Source organism: Passer montanus, unplaced genomic scaffold, assembly GCF_014805655.1.
Source record: "Passer montanus isolate IOZ18808 unplaced genomic scaffold, ASM1480565v1 scaffold3, whole genome shotgun sequence".
NCBI classification, from domain to species: Eukaryota; Metazoa; Chordata; class Aves; order Passeriformes; family Passeridae; genus Passer; species Passer montanus.
In genome coordinates, this window is record NW_024367707.1 from 21,517,426 (window position 1) to 21,542,022 (window position 24,597).

Below are 24,597 nucleotides of genomic sequence, written 5' to 3' on the forward strand. Positions count from 1 at the left end.
ATATTTTATTATTTATTCTTGGACCATGTTTTTATTTTCTTAAGCTCAATATCTTACTGTTTGCTTTGCAATTGCTACAAGGAACTCTACATGATTAATATGGTGCATTAAATACTTCATCCTGAATTATGCTGTGCTTTTTCTGAGTTATTCTGTATATTTCAGTTTCCTTCTGCAAGATGAAAACTGTAGGTTTATTAAGCATTTTCTCTGGCTGTTTGAAGGAAGGCCTACTCCTCTGATAGACTTCTGTTTCTCCTTAAACAAAAAGAAGGGTTGTGCCTTTTAAAATATCCTTGTCTATGGGATACCCTAGTCTGAAATATATTAGACTATTGCTGCCATTAACACGTGCAATAATAAAGGCTTATTTAAAAATACATTAGAATTTTGACCAACTATGCTTATTTTAAAAATGATGTCAAAAGTTTCTAAAAAAAGCTATGGCCTCTGCTCAAACATATGTGCAGTTTAAGTACAGCAAGAAATGGTCATAGGGTGAGGTTATGTAATTTTGCTAATAAGCTTAAAATTACTATCTGTGCCTTGTCTATGGCCTGTAGCAACAACAAAAAAAGGAGCACAAGACTACAAAAGTGGTTTTAGCAGAAAATTATAAGGAAAAAATAGCATTTTAAAAGGATTTTAGTATTTTTCTTGCTAGCTTTATTTGAGAAATCAAATTTACAGTGTTTAGGAAGCATTGCTGGGAGCCACAGTTGTGGACTGTAATCTCTTTGTGCTAAGCACGCTACAAAACTCTTCTAATACTGCTATTTTTTAGTAGTTCAATCTCACTCATTTCTTGTAATTTCATTTTTTGCTAGAAAACAAATTAGAAGGCTAATGGCCTTCTGCAAACAGCATCAACAGTGTAAACAGAGGAGCTAGTAAATATAGATGCATTATGATTGCTAAATAAAGAGCTCTGCATATTCATTTACTGTATGGATATTTCTCAGTAATATAATTGTACACAGTAAATTTCCATACTGGAAGTTCAAGAAACTCTGAAATATCTCAGCTGATGTGACAACTAATCAGCAATTTAAATAATTATTAGAATTGCTTGACAGTAAACTGTTCAATTGTCCTAGTTACTGACATATGTCTGTGTTCTCCAATTTGTTAAAATCACTTTATGGCAGAATAATTTGCAGGTATTCATTAGGATGACTAATAAATAGGTATGATTCATTATTCCTTAATACTGCAAAACCTTTTTATTCCCCCTCACTATGTAGCTAGTTCATATGAGTTGAAAACAAATTATTTAAATCTCATTAACCTGCTTTGTACAAGAACTTGTTTTCAGAATAAGCCATAGACTGTAGGTTTAAGAAATAATGAACTCAGAGTTCAAATTGTTGTCTAGTATTTTTATTTATTAGGGTTTGCAATTAACATGGGAAACATGGTTTTGAAGTACTTTAAATGAACATAGTGGAACAACAGACATATATATACACACACAAGTGAATATGAGAGAAATTAGAATACTTTCCCGGTATCTAAACAAAATGTTGTTTCTTTTTTTTCTTTGGGGAGGTTTAATTTACAATGAGGAAAATGCATCTTAGATTTGTTCTAAATATATCAGAAATTACTGTCAGTCCACTTCATTAATCAGAGACTGCACTTAGCACAGTCTTTTGTACAAACAGTAATCAGTGCATGCTGGAAAGACTATAAGCCCTTGATTTGACCAAAAATATCAGAAGGACAAATCATTTCAGGAAGAATTGGAAGCCATTACAGGTATGCAAAAGCATTTTGCTATTTCTGTGTGCTGCTGATTACATCTGACTAGGTAGTAATTGACCAGCCATTTGTTCTTGGAGCATTAGGCCACAAGTTTTACTTTCTTACATATTCCTTATGTAAATCTTACTCTCTTGTTTCATGTATGTACAGTTCACTTAAGCTGGAAAAATTTGCATATCTTGATTATCTTTTACTGTCATTGTGTTATCTCTTTATGTACAGTGGCTGCTAAATTAAGAGATGTTGATGTTTAGTAGTGATTTCTCTGTGCTCCTTCTGTGGAGAATCTTTTCTTATTTGTTATTTCTTTGGAAAAGTTTCTGTCCTGGTTAGGTCAGTGTGACACAAGCACCCAGTCAGGTACCATCCTGTGCATGGGTATGAACAAAGCCCTGGCAGATTAAGGACTGGGTGCACGTACTGGGTCAAATCTTGCTGAACCTGTTTTGTAGGTATTGACACTGCAGTGCAACATGTCAACCTTCTCATCTAAATAAACAAGCCTGTATTTTCACCTCTTCTTGCTCTGGGCCTGAATTGTACTTCTCTCTGATCAGCAGTTCTCTTGATAGAAAACAAAAGAGTATTTTGACTGTCTTGCTCTCAACCTGGAGGTATTAGCATCATCCCAGCTACAGAAATGTTCATGCTTTCTGCTAATTCTTTGTGAGCTGCCTCTTGGAATTGCCCTGGAGAGTGTATTCCCAGTCCCTGAAAGATTTGACAGTGCATCTTCAATTGGAGAAAGTCTGATAGATCTTAGTGTGTACATAAATATGTGTATGTGTGTAATGTGCATGTATTTTTAAAAAAAATCAAAGGTAATCAAAGCTGTTATGTCAAGATACATTATCTACACCAAATAACATTAAAGGCCTACAGAAATGGGAATTATTGTTTTGGACATCTTGCTCAAAGCTGATCAGGATGAACACACCTTCTTGATACACTGCCATCTCTTGTATCTGAAAAGGCAGCTTGACCTGTCAGTGAGAATTTGAGATATTTATGCTGTTCTTGCAGTCCCTCTCCTTTGTCACCTAGGCTTTGGTACACAGGAGTATGGACTGCTGATACTGGGCACCAACATAGGATTTTATGCTTCTCTTTTCATGTCAGTGACTAGCAAATTTTCTATAACGAATTAAACCAGTGATAAAAAATCTTTTTTAGATCTAAGAAAATATCTATGACAGAATTTGAAAACTTGAATGTACCTGAGACAAACTTGTTGTCTCAGCACAAAGATAAAATCCAGGATTTTGCTCTTTGCCAAGCCCTCGACTTGTATGACTGAAATACTTCTGTGAGATGCTTGCTGAGGTGCACCTGGGTCACAGCTACCTGATGCTTCTGGTAAGGGGACATCACTATTGAGAGCCAGAGTTGTCTGATCTCTCTGGTGACATCTAGGGTATTTGTGAGGTGGGAAGTAACAGTAATAATCTTATTTCAGAAGCATTGCGGCAGTGACTTCATACTTGTGTGGTGGACTGAATTGGCACTGAATTTTTGGACAACACTGTCAAGTTTTGCTATGGTGGTCTGCCTTGACCTAAAAATTCCTTCTGTCCTCCAAATAAAGAGCAGAAATTGTAGAAGGGTGCTTTAGACTACACAGCAACTGCCTATCTTGTGGAAGACAAGCTGTCTAGACCATTTCAACAGTGGCTTCCCCAACGACAACAAAAGCTTTCCCATGCTGCAAGGCAGTATGTGCTGCTTTCTTTCAGACTCCACAAAACTAGTAGTGGCTGTATGACACTAGCATAACTTGCATCTGAATGTCTGGTCTTGCATTGTAATGTGATGCTTTTTGCTCTGGTTGGCCTTCTTAAAAACTCAACTTGTTCTTTGACATGCTGTCGTGGTTCACAGCACAATCCATATGGATATTTGCTCTCATGATTGAGGATCTGACAGGCAGTGCATGAGGGTAGGTAGAAACAAGAGTGGAGTGCTACAAGGGTATATTTGTATTCCTGCTATTGCTGCCAAAGGCTTTTGCATTATGAAACTCTGTCCTGAACTGCATTGGGTTAATCATAGAAGTGACTGGAGACAGACAGAAATGTCTTGCCTATGTGGTGGAGGGGGGAATTTAAGGGAGAGATGAAGTCATTAGCTCATGTAGGACACAGGCTGCATTTTGCTTATGTAACATTAGCTGGTTATGTTATGACAGTATTCTCATTCCTATTTCTTGCCTTGCTACTTGGTCTCATGTTCCCTGTATTTAATTTGAACTCACTGCTTCATATTTGAAAGAAGACACAGTATTCCTGGGTATAATTATTTTTCAGCTGCATTTGTTGAACTCTAAAAGGTGATACTACCTTTTTCCACAGGCTTTGTTATATACATACACTGCTGCAACCACTGGAAGCCACTGCTGCACGTTTATTCCTTAGGGCATTGTCTTCACTGCATATATATCCCAAAATAGGTCCAAATGCCACATTAGTGGCTGGTTTTTCCTATGAAAATTTTATGCCTTGTTTATAGGTAATGATACTTATACTTTTACTATTTCAGGGCAAATAAAAGTGTAATTTGCCTTTTCTGAAGGCTGTAATTTTATATTGTTTGTCATTGTATGAAGTACGTGGTAAAATTATCCCACTCCTGTTTCTGTGGGATGACAAAAGATCAAACAAAATTGTAATTAGTAAGCAATGAAATGACCACACTATGCAGATTAGCATGCTTGTTTCTCAGGGTTTTTTTTCATTCTTTGAAAGGTGTTGAATAATGTAAGTCTTGCTTCTAGGAGATTTCATTTAAGAATTGAGATCTGGATAATCTAGATAATCTAGTCTAGATAAATTTCCAAGATGGTGAAAGTCCTCAAGGAAAAGACTTGGGAGGAGTAGCTGAGGTCTCTTGGTTTGTTAAACTTTGAAGAGAAGACTGAGAGGTGACTTCATCAGTCTGCAGCTTCCCCAAGGTGGTCAGTGGAGAGGGAGAGGCTGATGTCCTTTCTCTGGTGACCAGTGACAGGACACATGGAAATGGTGTGAAGCTGTGTCAGGGGAAGTTCAGAATGCACACTAGGAAAAGATTCTTCACTTCGTGGTCAGTCATGGGAATAGGCTGCCTGTGGAAGTGGTCATGGCCTATGGTTGTCAGAGTTCAAGCAGCATTTGGATGATGCCTTTAGGCATATAGTTTAGTTTTAGGTAGTCATTTGAGGAACTGGGTGTTGGTCTTGAAGATCCTTTTGGGTCCTTTTTAGCTTGAGAGATTCTGTGATTGCATTTTCTATGCATCTGCCACTTAGGACAGTAAATAAACCTTTGGTCTTAAATGCCATGGTTTTCCTTACATTTTTAGAAACAGTCTCTCTTCTGTCATTCTTGAGGGTATGAAGTCCGGATTCAACAGTATGAAAGGGTTGATTCTTAAAAGAAGAAATCTTGGTTTTGTAGGACATTTGGCTAGCTGTTCATCAGAACTTTCTAACCTCTCATTTTGTCTGCTAGCTAATGTATTCTGCTGCTTTGCTGTGCACATGCTCACTCATAAATCAATAAAGGAGTTCGGAAAGTTCACTGTTGTTCCGGCTCTTTCTGTGTTTGTTGAGAATAATGATGTCTGTTCAGACAAATGTTAGAATAATCACAAATTTGATGTGCAGCCTTGCCAACACTTCAGAAATGTGCTTCAGAGAATTGGAATACAACATTTTGCAAAAAACAGAGGAAATTTTAAAACTTATTTCACTGACAATGTGCAACTTCAGTTTGTTCTACAACAGACTCTGAGGCTTTTTTAAAAGAGGGATTCATCAAAGCATTCTACATATATTTGTCATCAAAATTGTTCATGTAAAGAGTTAAACCTTAGATACAGCCATGTTCACTGGCTTATGAAACTCCACAGATCTCATAAACTAGAGTCTTCTTTTCTTGTTGAAAGTTTAGATAGGCTCAAGAGGATGCTAATGAGGTACCTTGAAGATGAGCCTACTGAGGAATATTAAATACACAAAATCACATCTGTCTCAGGAAGTAACCTGAACTGAAAGGAGTTAGAGTGTGGATGATAGCAGGAGGGGGTGTTGCATGTGGTTCTCTTGTTCTTATTCTTTACTGTATATCATTTCATGGCTGTCTTTGATGGAAGCAAGGTGCTGATGGGAATCAATCTTTGGTCTGGTGTGAATAAAGGAAGATGTCTTACTTCAAGTGTATTGCATTGTCTTGAAGATCAGTAATTCCATATGACTAGGAAGAACGAACAGGAAAAATATTTGAACTGCTGATACCTACCTATACCTTTCATTATGAAGTTCTTAGAGATCCACTCACTAGGACAAAGTTGTTTGTAAGGCTTCATGTGATTCATTGATAAGATGCATCCTTGTGGCTGGAAATTAAACTCTTTGATTGGGGCCTAGCACAATTTTCTCTTAATTGCTTTAAAGGGATTTATTCTTAAAATATTCATTTGTGCTTCTTTTTTATGGGTCCAGAATTCCTAGGGATTTCTTTTAATCTTCAGCCTTAGGAGTTTTAGTAAGAAAAAATTGTTGTTTTAGTAATGCCTTTGGATTTGATAGACAAAAGCATTCCTAGCTGTATTGTTGTGATCACCAGCAACATTTCACTGCAACAGTTACAAGCAGCACTGATACCATGAAACAGATTTTAAGTTCATCAGGTCTGCTCCAAAGTCGAGGAGATGATTTTCACTGGAAGCCTAAAGAGCAGTTAAACATTTTCTTTCTTGGTGACTTGTTTTTTATAAATCTGGATTTGTCTTGTCCTGTTTAAGATTATTGGAGATGAGCAGTCTTGTGTACTTCATGTTGATAAAGAGGACCTTGTATCTTATTTTGTCAAGACAGTGAACATTCATTTCCTGAAAATGAATAATAGATTTTGATTAATAATGGCTTTTTTTTTTCTGTTGCTTTTAAGCTGCTGATTGAATTTACTGATAGTGCTTGAAAGATCCTTAGATTTAATTTAGCTATTCCAGATTTCCTTCCATTGCTACCCTGCAAAGTCTTCTATCTACTTAACTCTTCCCTTGGGTATAGTCACAGCTTGATCAAATTTGTTGTGTATTTTCATTTCATGATGTTGTATGAATTAACATCAAAGTGCCACCTTCTTGGGACATGTCCATGCCAAAGGGTGTTGGCAAAGATCCTACTTAGTGTTAGACTGGGCAATGAGAGGACTCAATTGTCTCTTGAAGTTCTGATGTAGAAAGGTGTTTTGTGTTGACATCCTGGTTCTGAATCTTGTATGGAGCTGGTAGATATAAATACAACTGCTTATTTTAAAATGATGGCAGAATACAGTGTTTTAATGCATTTGATAATGTGAAAACTGACATCAACTCTTCTAATCTGTGTTCTTTTTCCTTCTAAGAGTGTCATCTGCTTTTACACTACAGTGATTGCTGATTGAGAAGGAAAAGTTGCCTACTAAGCCAGCAGTGGTATTTTCTGTATCTCATGTTCATAGCAGCTATACCAGACCTTCCTGACATTTTGTGACAGCCAAGATTACCATATGATGTTGGAAGACTTCAAGCTACATCTTTTTGATGTGATCTTGTTGTGATTGCAGCTCTGACTGGGGGAACTGCCAGCCTTTCATGTGAAGCATACAAACAAATAGTGGGAAGCAGGGAGAAAACTCTCTTATTCTGGACTTTTTTTTTTTCTGATTGTGATGTTTTCTGTACAAGTGTAAGGTTTTACAAGAAGTAGCAAGGCTTCATGGTAGTCTGGAAAATAGGTCAAAAAGATGTTCCCGCTAAGGAGATGTGCACTAAGGCACAGGCTTCTGATCAAATACACAATTCCAGTTGGCATGAAGTTTGGCATTTATTTTAACCTCTGGAAAACTGAATAGAAACTAGCTGTGTTTCTGCTGAGTGTGTGTATGTATATATATATATATAAATCCTATATTTTTCTATGCAATTTCAGTATGGACTGTATTACATGTGTTGGAGTTCTTAGTGCTGGACTGAGTAACTGAAATTTGGCATGCCAACTGAAATGCAAATTTTTGTCTTTTCACGTGATTATTGAATTGCAATTTCTGTATTTTTAACATTTAAAAGGTTTTGAAAAGAGAGAAAAATCCTTCAGTTAAAGATGGATATACTAAAATTATTTTTGGGTAGTCACTAAGTTACTGTGATTTGCAGCTGTTACACAAAACAGAAAAAGTTATGTCTAACTCGATTCTATTAATTAAATGTGTATAAGCAATCCATAAAAGTATTTAAACAGTGATATATAAAGGATATAAAGGTCCATATGGACTTGTGAGTCTCCTGGTATGGAACACAGTACAAGATGAGTTTTAAATTGTGAGCACCTTTACCAGTTTACTAAAACTTCTGCCCAGCATTAGGCATAGCACTTAAAAGAAAATACCTAGGACAAAATTACAAGAAATGCTTTCTACTCACATGTTCTTGTGGTATTTAAAATCTGCTTTTGGAAGAAATCCACTGCTGTTGTTATCCTTTTTGAAAAGCGTGCGTCACTGGCATTATGTTTGATTTCATAAAAATAAATCTTTAAAAAATAGAAACGGTGATTTTTTTAAGATCAAAGGGTGAGCACCTTTATCAAACAAGATTAACAGTTCTATAGAAAACCTTGGGAGGGATTTATTCTCTGTGTATAATCCTTTAATGATATCCTGTGTTACAAATTCATCAGAAAAAATGTGAACTGTTCCTTTGTTTCTGGCATTTCAAAGACAACTCTTTCTCCAGAATTCTCATGAGCCAGAACCTGGGTTGATTTATAGACTATTCTTTTCAAAAATGTAAACAATATGTCAAGTCATTAGATTACTAAGTGTAACAAAGACCAGGGTTTTCAGTCACATTTATGAGTTCACAAATTCTCATTTCTTGGAATGCATGTGTACAGCTAGGTTGAATAATTGCTCAGTGCTGGCAATTTAGATGATCTAGACTTTTCCAGAATGTCATGATTTGTATTTTCACCAGTGAGTAATTTTTAGAATTGTTGCATCTATGAGAGGTGAATGATTGATGGGATTGGTTGTCCCTCAGATTTAGTCTCTGATGCAAAAAAGCAACCCTAGTCAGAAAGGCAGCAGGCTCACTGCCCTCTGTGGTTAGGGCATTAGCTGTAAATGCAAAGCTTAGGAGATGTACTTTTGAAAGAGTGTGTGTGTATGTGTTCAATGCACTGTTTTCCAGAAAAATTTATTTGGTAATATTTTCTTATATATTATTGTTATTATATAATAATAACAATAATAATAATAATAATAATAATATGGAGTCCTTCCTACATAAACACTCAGTGGTCATTTCATCATCAAGAGCATGAGTTTTAACACTTTGCTGTTAAGTGCAGGTATGAGATAATTATTCCCCTCTGTTTACAAGAAATTCTCATATTAGAGGTAAGACACAGTTACGTGTGTGATGTGTTTTTTTATTGCTCCAATATCTTACACAATGAAAGTGGTTTTCAAGGACAGCCACCTGCAATGTTTATTTTACTTCATTCTTTTGAAATGTAAATCTAGAACTATCAAGTAATCTATTAATTTTTTTTGTTTGTTTTTTTTCCCCAGACTGATCTTGATTATGTTAACAGTGTTGTTGCAAGCCTGGAAAGAGAGTAAGTTGTAGTTTTGATTGGGGATTTCTTAATTTATTGATGATAAAATAAATCAGTTTGTAATAAGCAATTAAAAATATTCTGGAAATAAAAGATCATGCCTTTTTGTTCTGTGGAACTTTGGACTTTGGAACAAAAAAGTGAGGCAAATTAAGAGGCAATGATTCAATCAGTTAAACTGTAAAACAGTAAGTGGGATTAAATTATTTGATGCACCATAAACAGATGGGATTGTCTAAACATGAATGGAAATTTCTGACATCTGTGTTAGGGCCTTGTATTCTGTATGTTCAAAGAGAACTGTAGGAAGAAAAATCACTTGTTTCTGAGAAAAAAACAAAAAAAAAATTAGAAGGTAGTTTGATTCTGATTGGCAGAAGGTGATAGTGCTCTGAAGGACACACTGAGGAAAACAATACTTTTTTCTATACTACTGTTCTTCTAAATGCCTCATTTGAGCAAGTCCTCACAACCAGACACAATAACTGCTCCAGCAGACAGCGAGCAGGAGCTACAGGACTCAGAATCTCTCATGTGACTTCAGGATCTTTCTGTTGACAGGTTTTCTACAGAGATCAATTCTGGCTTGGTGGAAGTAATAGCTCCTCCTGCAACATACTATCCTGACTTGACAAACTTGAAAGAAACATTTGGAGACTCAAAAGAGAGAGTGAGGTAGGTTTATTCCCCCAGATCTTTTCCCATCTCCTCCCACACCCACACTTTGGTTGTTTATAAAACGGCAAGTGGGATGTGAATTCTTGAAATGTTTTCTTACTGTAATTCTTGCAAGTGTGGGGATGCTAAAAGTGCTCTGTGAATCCATCTCATTCCTAGCTACATGCTGTTCTGTGCATGATCAGAACCTTTGCTTGGTTGAATCCATTTAGTGTTAAATTTTGGGAGGAGAACTGAGACTTTTGATACACTTTTATTCCTTTTTAATGGGGAGTCTTTCATTTGCCGTTTTTCTTCATGAAACACAGGGTAAAACCCAGTAGTTCTTGTTGAATTACCATTTTAAATGCACATGTGTTTTTAGTGAAATGTCAGGTAGTTGTCACAAAGTCAGGTTCAAATTAAACCAGTTTGATGTCTGTATTAAAGCATAAGGTGAAAGCTTTGTTCCTTTTTTTTTTCCCCCCCAGACAGTGGATTTCCTGAGGGAACAGTGCCAAAAACAGCTGTCCTAACATTTCACTAATATGTGTCATTCTTTGTAATGAAATTTACTTTATGTTGCCAGCTTGTATTGAAATACCATTTTTTCATAAACATTAAGCTTTCAATTTAATTTCAGATGGAGAACAAAACAGAACTTGGATTATTGTTTTCTTATGATGTATGCCCAGAAAAAGGGAGTTTATTATATTCAGGTAAAATTTTCTTCTTTATTTTGAGACAAGTTTTCAAATTAGTCTCCAGAAATTATGTTTTTGGACACATCAGAAGGACCTACACACAACAGAGAACTTGATCCCATGATTTAAAGAGAGCATTAAGTATGGTGGTTATGGTATATGGGAAAGTAATTTGAGGAGGATACTGCCTCACTGTCTCTGAAGCAGAAAGTAATTTATCCTATGTCACTTCTCTTAAGAGGCCTAGCAAAAAAAATGAAGGAATCCAAGCAGCTTAACTTAGCTGTTTTTAACTTGTCCCTGAAATTAATTATTGTTGAGTTCCCTAGGCAAAAAAAATCCAAAAAAACCAAAAAAACAACTCCATAGTTTTAGTGGGAATGAAGCTAAAATCTATTTTTATTTTGTTTTGAGAGTGCAGTGTCACTTTAATATGACTGTTGTGTATAAACACGGAACTTTTCTTTTTTAAGAGGTTTCTAACAACAGAGTTACATAGTTCATCTTCACTTTAGCTCAGAATTGTTCCTATCATGTGTTTCTGCTTTGAAGTAGACATCTTACCTACAGGTATTGCAGATTTAGTAACTGCACTAATGATCTTTATTTAGACTTTGTGCCTGTGTCCTTGGGGTGTAAAGTCCCACACATCTCATGTAGTTTTCTCAAAGCTATGCTGACTCCTCTCTCAGGGCTGTTGGAGTCTCAGCTCTCTGGGAAGCTGCAGAGCCAACAGCATGTGACAGCCTGCTTTGATACTGGGGAGTTGCACAAATATTAGTGCCAGCACAAGGGGGAGGGCATGACTGCACTGTGAGAAAGGACAGGAGAAGCAGGATCCCTAATGCAGCAGTGCCCTGCACTTACTGTGAGTTAAAGGCACTGCAGCACCCATGTGGGCAGCTCTGGACTAGGGGATATGGACCATGCACCTGTGCTGCTGTTGGACAGGTGAAATGAATCCTGCCCCTGCAGATATTGTGTCTCTTAGCCTCTTGTCTCAGAGGAGGAACTCTTTCAGTGCTCTTACCTTTGTGAGTCAACACTCGCATTTGTGTGGACCATGCACCTGTGCTGCTGTTGGACAGGTGAAATGAATCCTGCCCCTGTCCTCTTGTCTCAGAGGAGGAACTTTCAGTGCTCTTACATTTTTGAGTCAATATTCACATTTGTGTACAAATAATACAGATATTGAACTGGTTCTGATGATGCCACTTAGACTAGCATTATTTCATGGATGTTTTTCCTTTGAAGAAAAAAGCTGGAAAAGCAGTGTTCTAAAGCAAGAAGTTGAGATATGTTTGTGGATTCTTACTAGTTTCTGTATTACTTTTCCACAAGAATTCTGTATTAGTTCTCCACAAATAGACAGACTGATCCCTACAATAGCTATTCCAGGCTATGGCATCTATGATCAGTGCTAGCATTAGAAATACATGGCTATGTGTTAACAATATATTATAAGTCAGTATTTCCTAGCTGTACTTTTTTCTATTGCTCTACTAGTGCTTTTTTTTTTAATGTTGATGTCACTTCTACCTTCCTCTAGCTTGAAGATGACATTGTTGTCAAGCAGAATTATTTCAGCACAATAAAAAATTTTGCACTTCAGCTTGCTTCTGAAGATTGGATGATTCTAGAATTTTCTCAGCTGGGTTTCATTGGTAAGAAAATGTTCACTTTTGCGGTTTGAAAGAACACATTCATACTCAGATTGTGAATTAATAGTAATCTGGCTTCAAAGATATCTTCTTTGTACTGGAAATAGACCAAGAAGTAGAAATGTATTGCCTTTTTTAGGAACTCTGGTTTAGCTCATGGTTGTTGCTTTTGCCCCTCACTTTTTTATGATGGAGGCAAACTCAAACTGTTGGAAAAGAGAGAAATTTTATAACCAAAAGTTAATTTATAAAAATACTAACAATCAAACTGCAAGGCATGATGTATGTTTAATTTAGCTGCTGTTAAAATGAAAATGTAATTCAAACATAACTGACTGAAATAAAGAAAAACCATGAAAATTAACTCCACCTAAAATAACTTCATTGGTGTTTGTGCCAAAATTTCCAAGAATTAGCAGGCATCAGTTTGTTGCAAAGCCTGTTCTATCTCCATCTTTCTACTTCATGAAGGAAAAGTTATGACAATCTGTTCCTTCATAGATGCAGTCAGAGTCTGTCATTTGCAATGAGCAGCAGTGAGAGGAGTTAATGCAGGATCTTGGGTTGTGGGTCAGCTGTCAGGGTGCTCTGGAAATTATGGTTGTTCTTTGCTCTTACATTACTTACACTAGCATCTTTTCATAGAGAGATACTGGACTTAACAGAAAAACAACGATAGAGAAATTTGGAGGGATTTTACAAATCAAAAGGTTATTTCATTACTGCACTGATGTGTCATGATCTTTTTAAAAGCAGCAAGCTAGAGATATGCAAGGAAAAATCAAAAGGTGGAGCAGACTTTGGAGATTCCTGTGGCCAACACAAATGATTCCAATATGAAGGCTGTTGAGTTCAGAACAGAAAGAAAATCCTGTGTGTAACAGATAAAAGTGCAGTCCTAAGTTCTGTCATTCTCTTGGAAATTCTTGTTCTCTTTCCTTTGGATCTAACTGCCAGAGAATGGCTTCATTTTTAGCTCAGTGACCCTTAATGGTTGTACTGAGACCTGAGAATGTTGGCACTACTTGAATAAATGCTGTCCTCTTTCCAGCTCAGCATCAGGTGTGCAACAGTTCCCTGACTTTGGGGGTCTCAGAGGTTCCTGAATAGAAAGGAAAACAGTAATTATCCCTGCTACATGCTGTTAGGGTACAGAATGGTACTTTGTAGACTTGCCTACCAGTTTCATCTACAGAAACAGTGGGGAGGAGGAAAGGAAATGGGCAGAGTGAAGTCTCCTTATGCACCTGGCCATCACCTAACTGCTTTGGGCTACCATCAGAGATCCACTGTTGCTGGAATAATTATGGAATTGGTTCTGTGGGAGAAATAGGAAACTATGCTGCCTAGCATGGAAAAATAAGAAGTAGTTCACTGACATCTTGCCCTAAATGAACTTGTCCTTGGTTGGGGAACTCCTTGCAACATTCTGTTATGTGTTAGCAGGGACTAGTTGAATACAGCATTTGATACGACTTTCTTTCTACTGTTGAACAGTTAAACATTAACCCAGACTCAGCCCACAATTTGAGTTTTAGCTCCAGTCTAATTGCACTTTTAGTGTAAATTCTGTATGGAGTTCTTGGGCTATAGAATTTGCATCTATTCTACATTTGCCTGATTTAGTAGTAGAGTGTGCTCGCTTACAAATTGCCACTTCTCAAGAATGACACATCAAATGTGCATAAAACCAAATGTGCATAAAACCAACTTACACTTTAGGATGTGTGCTGTCTACCCCATGCAGTTGTATTTCAGGTCACTTAACTTGCTTAGTATTTGTGTATTTCACACCCCCACCCTTTCTGTTCTCTGTGCTGTTGCAGAGGACACAGCGTTTAAGTCTGGTGGGGTAGGTAGGTAGTTCTTAATACTGAGACTTTGCTTAATCAAAAGCACAACTGTTTAAAAATACCTTGTTTTCTATACTGTCTGTATACTTCTGGGCAGTGTGGGCTCTGAAAGTAGCTGTAGTTAAATTTAGTTGTTAGCTCCTGCTGCTTGCATTCCTGTTCTTTGTTCCTTGTCTCATATTTGTTTGCCTCCTTTTAACTAGATGATATCGGTAGAATTTCAGATGCATTTAGCTATGGCTACAGATCTTAACGTTGCTTTTCTGCCTAGAAAATTAAATTAGATTTTTTTTTCTTCTTCCAATATAGCTACTTATTCTGTTTTTAAGCTTTGAGAAAAAAATTAGTATTCATAAGAGCAACTAAAACTTTTGGCTCTGGTACACATTGGTGTGCTATAACCATATATTGCTTGGAAATTTTATGCAAGTAATGTAGATTTTTCTCATCTCTGCTATCCCTTTATGGATCTTGATGCAGACTGCTACTGTGGCAATTTGGTAATGCAGATACCTTTGGGAAGAGCAACAGTAGTTTGTAACTGGGGATCAGTTTTACATGTAGAGCACTCAATTCACAGAATCATGGAATGGCCTGGTGTGGAAAGGACCTTAAAGAGCATCCAGTTCCGACCCCCTGCCAAGGACAGGGACACCTGTCCCTGGACCAGGTTGCTCAGAGCTCCATCCAGCCTGGCTTTGAACACTTCCAGGGATGGACCATCCACAGCTTCTCTGGGCAACTGTTGTCTAGATGCTACTAGAAATAATCTCTCAAAAAGAGAGGTGTGGTTGATTCACTGTTAGCTGTGGGAAACCTTGTTTAGCTTGCAAGTTCGCGAGGTAAAAATGTGGGATTTTTTGTCATAGTGTATTTCTGAACTGAAAATCTAATTTATGCAAGTGCTACATGAGGAAGTGGCAAATGTAGCTATTTAGGCTGACAGCAGGATTATAGAATTCTGTCACCTCTGCCACAGAACAGACGTTGCTTCCTTTGGTTTTTTTTAATCTTGAAAGCATAGTCTTAAGTGCTGTCAAGTATCTAATAAATAATGGGTGAGATGTATGCTGTTTCCTTAAGAAGCTCTGTGGAAGGAGATGTATCTTTTACTCTTCTGGATTCTTGTTTGCACTGAGAGACCTGTGACACAATGTAGGAAAGTCCTACTAGTTTTTTATGAGGAATAATGATTTCTCTTCCAGCTGCCTGTGAGCTGAAATGTTTCCCAGAGGAACTGCAATCCTTGCACTGCACCTATGATGCCAGCTGTCACAAACATTACATGGAGTGGCCTGAAATGGCCTTTGGTTGTCTTACACAGCTCCTCTGAGTCTTATTGTGCCCTGATGCTTTAAGGCCTGTTGATTTGATTATTTTAAGTTGTTCTGATTGCAGTTTTGCTCAAGCTGTGCACATAGTTGAAGTTTGGGAAAGAGTAGAGCAAGTCAAACATTTGAGCTTTAAATAACTTCAAAGAAATTCTGGTTTTAATGCCAGCAATTTGCATATCATTACCAGGGAAAGCATTGAAAACATCAGCTATAGCTTGAATATGTGCTTGCAGGTGTAAAATTATTGTTGGTGTAGACTCAACATTAGTGATGCTGATGTGGAAGAATTAAAATTATTTAGATAGTGGCAGTTCAGAGAACTAGAAAACAAAGTGTTTCATTTTGTATGTGCCTTGTATTTGCCAGCAAAATACTGAGATGGCCAGAATAATTCACTAAGGATGGCCTTTAAAAGGACTGAAAAATGAATAGAAGTCTTGTCAGGGCACAGTAAATCAGAAAGTGTTCCACAGATTTTGGGTGTTTTTCAGTCCTGATCATCATTTTTATCAATATAGATAAATAATTTTGAGAAAGTCTGTGTTTTGTATCTCTAGGGTTTTATGGAGCAAAATTCTACCTTTGTCACTTAATTCTTTCAGATTTTGAAGTTGTTTCACAATGGTAGGTTGCATGTGCCCAGAATCCAAAAGCTCTGAAGTTTTGTCACAGTGTTCTGGATTTATGTCTGTTCCCATGTACTGTACCAAGTGCATTTACATGGTGCAAGATGAGCCATTGCTCCAGTTCTTTCACAGTTTGCAGTTTGAGGCAGTGTGTGCTCACTGCAGTGTTTTGCTTTGGTCTCTTTGGCTTGATGATTTTTGACTGCACATTGGGGATGGCCAGTGGGCAATCCCTGGGTTGGATTTGGGTGGTGTCTGAGTGTTTCTGTGGCTCACAGCACTTTTCTCATATGCTGCTGCATGGCAGCTGTAGGACAAGAAGGACCTCAGCAAATGTTGCTGCTTGTTCTTGGGCTGTGGCTGTTCCCTAGGGAAGCCAGGCTGGTGCTGCTGCTGCTCTTGGTTAGACAAGGGCTTGGTTGGTTTGGATTCAGAGGGGCTGGGTGTTGGATCTGCGCAGTAGGAGTTGTACTGAGCTAGTTTCCATTACAAAGACTAGGTGTGGCCAGTCCGGGATCCAGAGCTTTGATAACCTGTTTAACCAGAGACTTCACTGCAGAGCTCTGGTTTTGAGAGACTGTTCTGATGGAAAAAAAGGGGACATGGATCTGTGGCAGAACTGCTGTGCAGGTGGTGTCCTGAGACAGAAATGACAGATGAGTGAGGCAACGTTATAGAGAGGGGCTGGGGCCAAGCTGTGTGTGGAAGGTTGTGACAACATTTCAGAAAGTGGTATGGGGATGTCTGTCCTTGGTTACTGATGGAAGACAAGGGCTTGTCTTGGGATCAGGGTGTTTCCTGTTCACTTTTGTTATGGTGTTCATTAAGAATTAATGTGAGAAGACTTTGTCTCCACCGTTGAACACTTCCATGGTGCTGTGAGTGTAATGCAGAGAGGCCACTTGTGTGTAAAGATGCCAGTGCAGGTACAGCTGGCTCACCTCTCTTATTCTGACTAGCTGCAGTTGGATGTGTCAGAGTGGCTTGGTTGGTTGGTTTGGTTTTCTGTGGTTTGTGGGTTGGTTGGGTTTTGTTTGCTTGGTTGGTTGGTTTGGTTTTTTGTGGTTTGTGGGTTGTTTGGGTTTTGTTTGCTTCTTTGCTTTTCCCTGCTGTGCCCTGTGACATCACCATGGCAATTAGATTATTCCCCAAGTCTAGGGTGGTTGATTCATGGTGGGCAGTAGAGTGCTTGCCTAGAGGAAACTGCCTCTGAGCCTAGACAAGTTTTCCATATGGAGGCAAATAATACACTGATATTCTGCTTATATTTATATAAAATTAGGTTAACTTAAATTAGGGATAAGAGTAAATTCCTACTCTTGCCTTCAGTCTTGTTCTCAGTTTACTTAATTGTAGGATCCTGTACTTTCATGCCAAGCTCTCAGTGACATGGTCTGTGAGTGAGGATGGGACAATAATCCTTATGTTCTCCAGAAGATGAGCTAGTCACAGGAAAAAATGTCCGTGTGATTCTTCTGCTCTGTCCTTGGGTAGAAGAATAAAAGGATTCTAGAGCATCATGGCTGTGTAAAGATCCTGGAAGAGGCATTGAGATTGGGGCAATATTGTGGGGATATTTCTGTCTTCTGACACTTATCATATTGTCCATCTCTCTGACACCACATGGAAAGGTGCACCTTGTATGGAAACAGAAGTGGCTGACAGACTGCCTCAGCAGCTGTCACCTAGAAATGATGGTTTCAGTCCCATAAAAATCCCAGAAACATCTGATTAGTCCCATTTTTTAGCTGATGTTTTACTAGGGCTTACCATATTTTTCTCCTCTCCTGCCCTATGCCATTGAAAGCAGTAGGCAGAGATGAATCACCAGGAAAATTGGGGTCTGTTTAGTTGGAAGTCTGACAAGCTGAAATCTGTTATTCAGCATGACTATTTTACACCACATTTAACTAATCATATGATTGTTTCCTACCCATTTTTAAATATTTACTTCCACGAATAATGTTAAACAATGTGACAATATAGTGTGTAAATACTACAAATGTACTAATAAAAATAATAGCATCTTTCTGATGTCTTTTGTCCCTAGCTTAGTAAGAGTTGTCTCTTGTGTAGTGGGAGTTTCAAATTTTAGTTAGAGTATTTTCATGTGGAGATACCTATTTGAGGACCTCATTACAGCAGCAACTTAAAAGTGATGACAATATTTTGCTTTGTAAAGGGCTGGATGAAAAGTTTCTGTAAGGGACAACGTTGATATAGCAATGTCAAATCAGTTAATGTTTTATCACATTTACTTTTCCACCCCAGTGTGTAAATTGTCTACTATAATGAGTATAACATCATTCTAACAGGTGAAATAATTGGTACTTTAGTCAGATGCTTCTTCCATATATGTTGCATGGCATTATGATGTAGTCTAACTCAGACACCTCCAAACTGTGCCCAGAGTTTCCATTGAGTATTCTTGCATTGGTTTTGTTCTTATCCAATTTCACACAAGTCAGAAAGAAAAGAGATTGCATCAGATCTACTTTCTGAAAAGGGCAAGGCTCTTCCAGTGATCTCCTCTTAACATCTACTCCAGCTGGTTTTCCTAAGAGTAGGAGAAAATATTAGAACCTCTACCACTTGTGGAACTTGTTATTTAGAAGGTCTATGGAGGCCTTTTCACAAGTGGAAAAAAACCCTCAAAACATTGCCCGTGCCTGAGTGCTGTGTGTCACTGTGTTGTACAGGATTCCACAATGTGAATAGACAGAAGACTTGCATTGGAAAAGAGCTTCTCTGGACTCTGATCCATTGGTGCACACATGTTCCAATAGCCCATCCCTGTTTAGTCCAGCACTGCCCACATCTCAGCACCATCTGAACTGAATAATTTCAGCTGATGTCCTCCTGAGAGATTCATTGTTACAAGATATCTTCCTTGCTTTCTCTGTTGTAACCTAGCAAAGACTTCAGACTTCATCTGCCAACCTGGTGATGTTTTCTGAATCTGCCTTGAAATCTGGAACTGCCTTTGGGATTTTAGCTGGCTTGTGGTCATAGAACCATTTTGGTTGGAAAACACTTCAAACATCGTTGAGTCAAACCACTAACTCAGCCCTGCCAAATCTACCACTAAACCATGTCCCCAAGAGCCAGATCTTTTAAATACCTCCAGGGATGGTGCCTTAAGCATTCCCCTCAGCAGCCTGTTCCAGTGCTTCAGTGCAGTCCCTGGTACAAGCACTTGTCAGTCTGTCTTCAGCCTTGGACTGCCCCACTGCCAGTTGTGTTGCTCCTGCGTGTTTTCATGCAAGGCACCTTTTTCAAGTGTTGCATTCCGATTGGCACAGTAGCCCCATGTACTGGCCACCTTTCTCTTCAGACACCTCTACTGCCAGAGGAGTGTATTCCACAGCCATGTAGGTGATTGCTCATATTGATAGTATATTGATATAATATTGATATTATATGGGCTTTCTCCATCAACAGCGAGTTTCCTTCTTTTGCAAAGGTCTCCTTTAAGCCTCACAGTCTGCAGGATTCCCAAGAATCCTTTTGCACAGTGCCACCCAGAAGTCCTGCTGATGGCCTGTGCACTGCAGAAAAATACTCTGGTCACTGTGGGATGTCTCTTTTTGAGTTGCATTGTCTCTGGATATATTTTGGTATCTTCCTTCTTTCCCTTTGATTTTCTGCCCAGAAGGTTCTGAAGTTAGTGGTAGGTGTTGCATCTCTGCTTTCTGTACCTGCAGAAGATGAAGCTGTGTGACTGGGCAGAAAACCTTGCAGTACTCCTTGCCTCAAGTGCTTGAACTTACATATGGCATGGGGAATAATGCCCATGCCAATCCATAACTCTTCTTTTTCTTAATATTTCAAACTGACAATTTCTATTCTTAAGGAGACTTGTGGTACATTGAATATACACTGAATATTTTGATGGCACCAAGATATATGACAAGTTCTTGTTTGAATAGCTGTTGTATTTAGTTGAAAGGTATGGAACTTTTAATAACATTGAAATTTCAAGTTGTTCAGTGCTAATGTATTTCTTGCCTTGGCACAAATATTATCATCTGCTATCTCATTTGTTTCAAAAGACAGTGTTATCTCTAATCTAAAGTAACTCCAGTTATTCTTAATGTCACCCACAGGTAAAATGTTCCAGTCTCCAGATATCACTCTTATTGTAGAGTTCATATTTATGTTTTATAAGGAGAAACCTATTGATTGGCTCCTGGACCATATCCTCTGGGTGAAAGTGTGTAACCCTGAGAAAGATGCTGTAAGTTTGTTTTTATTATAAAGCTTCTAAAATGTTTTTGTGATGATGAATGAGTTGATTTTTGTGAGCTGAAAGCCAGCATAGTGTACATTATGGTTACTGCATGATGCTCTGGAAGAGTTTTTCTTCCTGCCAAGATTTTTATCTCAAAAAGAACTTTAGAGGGACAGTTCTCAGGGGCATCATAGCTGTTATTGCTTCAGATTTTGGAGATGGGTGCAGTAAGGATAAAAAGTAAAAGTCTATTAAGATTCTATGTGTAACAGACCTAAAATAAACTTATACATGTTACCACCAGAGAAGCTCTGCAGGATATCACAGTCTTGGAGAAAGTTCCAAAAGGGGAATAAACTTCATATTTTAGTTCTCCATTTCTCAAGAGACTCCCTTGCTGAATAAACAGGTTCTGTGCAAGGACCTTGAACAGTATTACTTAAGCATAGATTTCTGAAATGGTAGATTTCTGAATCTTGGTAGATTTCTGAAATGAAAACAAGAAAAACTGGATAAATAGGCCTAGGTTCTTACCTTGTGTTGGTTTTTACTAATATGTTGTTTTGTTTTTGTTTTTTATCCCACCCTTACCTTTTCCCCTCACCATTTCAGAAACATTGTGATCGACAGAAATCTAACCTACGGATACGCTTCAGGCCTTCTCTTTTCCAGCATGTTGGCCTCCACTCTTCTCTAGCAGGGAAGATCCAGAAACTCACAGTTAGTAAAAAATATTTCCCTTCCTTTACAGTGCAGGCTGATTAAATGAAAAACCTTGTGGAGAAAACAGGCCTTTTCTTGTTGTCTTGCATTTTCAAGCATGATGTGTATTGCTCCAGCTGGAATTAAATCTGATACAGACTGGTTGCCGTAAAGTAGAAGTGCTAGTCCAGCTTATTTATGTGGATTTTTGCTAGGGGATATTTTTTCTATTTTTTTTATTTTAATGGAACGCCCACGTTACTGAGCAGTACAAGATCTGATGCACCCAAAATGAGTAATGCATTCATTTTCCATTTTATGCCAATGTTTGTTTTAAGTGTAACCACTTGGGAAAGGAGCATAATAAACAAGGTTCTCTGACCATCACGATGTTTGTCTGTCTTTCAATTAGGATAAAGACTTCCTGAAACCATTACTGCATAAAATCCACGTGAATCCACCTGCAGAGGTTTCGACATCTTTAAAAGTCTACCAGGGGCATACGCTAGAAAAAACCTACGTAGGGGAAGATTTTTTCTGGGCTGTCACACCAGTTGCTGGAGATTATATTCTCTTTAAATTTGACAAGCCAGTCAATGTAGAAAGGTTAGTAATTACTTGCTGCTGGTCTCATATATGAAGTTGCTTGTGCCAAGAATGCTTTAAGGTAGAATTTGGGGCTGTCATCATAACCTAAAGTGAAATGGTGTAGGACATTTGGAGTTCAGCTGAAACAGTGATCATTACTGTCTTCCCTCTAATTCTTTTACTATGGTGAATTTTATCTTGCTTTTAAATTTTCTTTTTCATTTAATATGGAGCCTTTTTGAAAAGTGCAATACAAAACCAGTGCTTCTCTGATGCAGAGAATTTAAAGAAGCCAATTTGGTCCTATTTGTATTTGGTTAGTCTGTTTCTAATTACAGAGCAATTGTACAGCATGGTGTGTGCTACAGTGTATTGTGCCCTGTGGCCTTGGTCCCTTGCTTGTCCAGATCAGAAATCTTGCTGGAGCATATAAGGATGTCCCCAGACCTGAAAGCTGGGGACTCTGAAGGGCAGTGTTTTTTAAGATGTAGATTTAGGGCTTGAAACAAGTCACTGTACTAAGATTCCAGGTTGACCTGTTTAAAAATATTAAAATACAACAAAAAAAGAAATCAAAATACAAATATCTGAGATCTGATGGAGGACTAAAGGTGTTACTAAGATTCCAGGTTGACCTGTTTAAAAATATTAAAATACAACAAAAAAGAAAGGGGTGTGTGCTTTCATAATACAAATATCTGAGATTTGATGGAGGACTAAAGGTGACTTCTTTTCAACTACTGGTCAGATTAATTAAGGGTAATCAAGAGTAATTAGGACTGTAGAGATTAATCATCCTTTAGTTTTCTTGAGACTCTTTTGCTGCTTTGCTGGTTACTGTCTCACCAACATACTAATTCAAGATTTATAAAATACATGGTTTATTTAATGTCCAGTTAAGTGTTGCTATGTTAGTGGATTCCTCTTCTCCTTACTTCACACACCTTATGTGGGTTTTTTTTAGACCAATACCTATAGCCTGGTAGAACAAAGTTTCTTTGAATCAATTTGACTGGATATTTTTCTTGTGAAGGAGACATTTTTGCTGTCCTGAACTGAATCCAATTAGTCAACTTGGGTACCTTGGTACATAATCAAAGGCTAAGTCTTCACCTTGGCTTAGAACAACACTGAAGATCAGTAGTTCCCTTGTGACTATGTTGTTCCAAACTAGTCTGACCTGAAACTCAAGGTTGTTGTTTGAGATGTCAGATTACTCTCTCAGTTGGTTGCTATGCTTTGAAACACTTCCCTGGTTGGCTTTCCAAGGTGCATGTGTGGAGCAGCATAACTGCCACACCTCCTTGGATTAAAGGCAAAATATTTTTTCTGTTCTAACAGTTGAAAAAATACATTTTTTTATGCCTGCTGCCTTAATGCTGAAGGGAACTAGGGGAATTAGAAAGTACTAATTATCTTTGTAAAAGGTGGGAAAATAATGTTCACTGTTGTGCCCTGGAAAATTGTAGCCAGGCCTAAGGTAGTTATGTCCACCTGCTGTGTGAGGAATAGTCTTGGCTGTAGAGGATTATATGTTTTGTTTTTTGGGGGGAAGAAGTGGGGTTTTCCAGGCTCTTGGGTTTTTTTGGTTTGGGGTTTCTTTTGTTTGTGGGGCTTTGTTTTGGGGGGGTGGTGTTTTTTGAGGGGGGGTTTGTTTGGTTTTCTTTGTCCTGGGAGGTTTTGTGGTTGTGTGTTTTTTGTGGAGGTTTATTGGTTTGTAGGATTTTTTTGTTTTGTTTTGGGGATTTTTGTGTTGGTTGGTTTGGTTTTTTATTTGGTTGTTTGATTTGGGGGTTGTTGATTTTGGTTTTTCCTTGTTGGTTTTGATTTATTATTTTTATTTTTTGAAGAAATGCATTTTAGTTTTAGAAGAAAGGAAACATCTTGCATTCTGTTGCTTCCTCAAAGGAATTTCACAATTTTGTATGATGCTACCTATTCAGCTGTCATTGTAAGCCATTCCAAAGTTTACTATGACTTTTAGCTTCTATTGCCACAGTGTCCTCAAAAATACAGTATTTTACCTTTCTGAAGTCAGTGACTAATTAGATTTACAGATGTTGTAATTTCAAATTATTGGGGACTTGTTTGTGTAACTTGAGCAGCAGCTGCAGAATTTGGCAAGTGCAGGTCTAGTAGAGCAGTGGAGTTTCCTAATATTTCAAGGATGCTTACTGAAGCAGTCAGAAATACAACTGTGACTGGTAGACTGAAACACAGAAAAAGGAAAATGGACCAAGCATGAGGAAGACTTACCTGGTGGGGAAATGCATCTGAAGGTGGGAATTAAGAGAACACACTTTTGATAGCAATCTTGTGTCTGTGAAAAGATGCAGCAGGCTTTTTCTTTTTTCTTTTTCTCTTTTAAATTTTAGAAGAGCTCTTTGAATTTAAAGGAAATTTTGTCTGCCAAGTCAGTTTGAGGTAACTGCTTAGTAACTGTCATAATAAATTTGTGATGAAGTTTTTTAATGGAAATACTGACCACAGCTCTGACTGAATAAATAGCACATCTGTTGCTCTGTGACAGAGCACTGACTTGTTCCTGTAGTTTATTTTTCCACACTAAATGTTTTGCTGAACTGAATTTGAGTTTTCTGCAGTTCAGTAATTAGCTTTCATTAAGTCTTTAAATATTTAATTTTTGAGATCTGAGAATATTGTCAGGGATAACACTGTCAAGGATCTCTTAACTTAAAGTGAGAACTGAGCTCACTTCACTGAGCAGAAAGTAGCATTTGTTCCTATTTTATGCAAGACCTGGCTGGCAGATTCCTGCTGAATATTGAGCAGTCAAATAGATGGTGCTTGTTCTAAACCACACCTGGAGAACAGGAACAT

At 37.9% G+C, this 24,597-nt stretch overlaps 1 protein-coding gene across 4 annotated transcripts in view; it reads left to right on the plus strand.

Annotated features, from left to right (window-relative positions):
• MGAT4A (alpha-1,3-mannosyl-glycoprotein 4-beta-N-acetylglucosaminyltransferase A) overlaps positions 1-24,597 on the plus strand; it is a 73,024-nt gene that overhangs the window by 34,460 nt on the left and 13,967 nt on the right. For all 4 annotated transcript variants that reach the window (XM_039714564.1, XM_039714567.1, XM_039714565.1 and 1 more), the window contains 7 exons: positions 9,354-9,400; positions 9,962-10,075; positions 10,701-10,776; positions 12,311-12,425; positions 20,342-20,472; positions 21,079-21,186; positions 21,581-21,774. In XM_039714564.1, the coding sequence (XP_039570498.1) occupies positions 9,354-9,400; positions 9,962-10,075; positions 10,701-10,776; positions 12,311-12,425; positions 20,342-20,472; positions 21,079-21,186; positions 21,581-21,774 (785 nt within the window). The remainder of the gene's footprint in view (positions 1-9,353; positions 9,401-9,961; positions 10,076-10,700; positions 10,777-12,310; positions 12,426-20,341; positions 20,473-21,078; positions 21,187-21,580; positions 21,775-24,597) is intronic.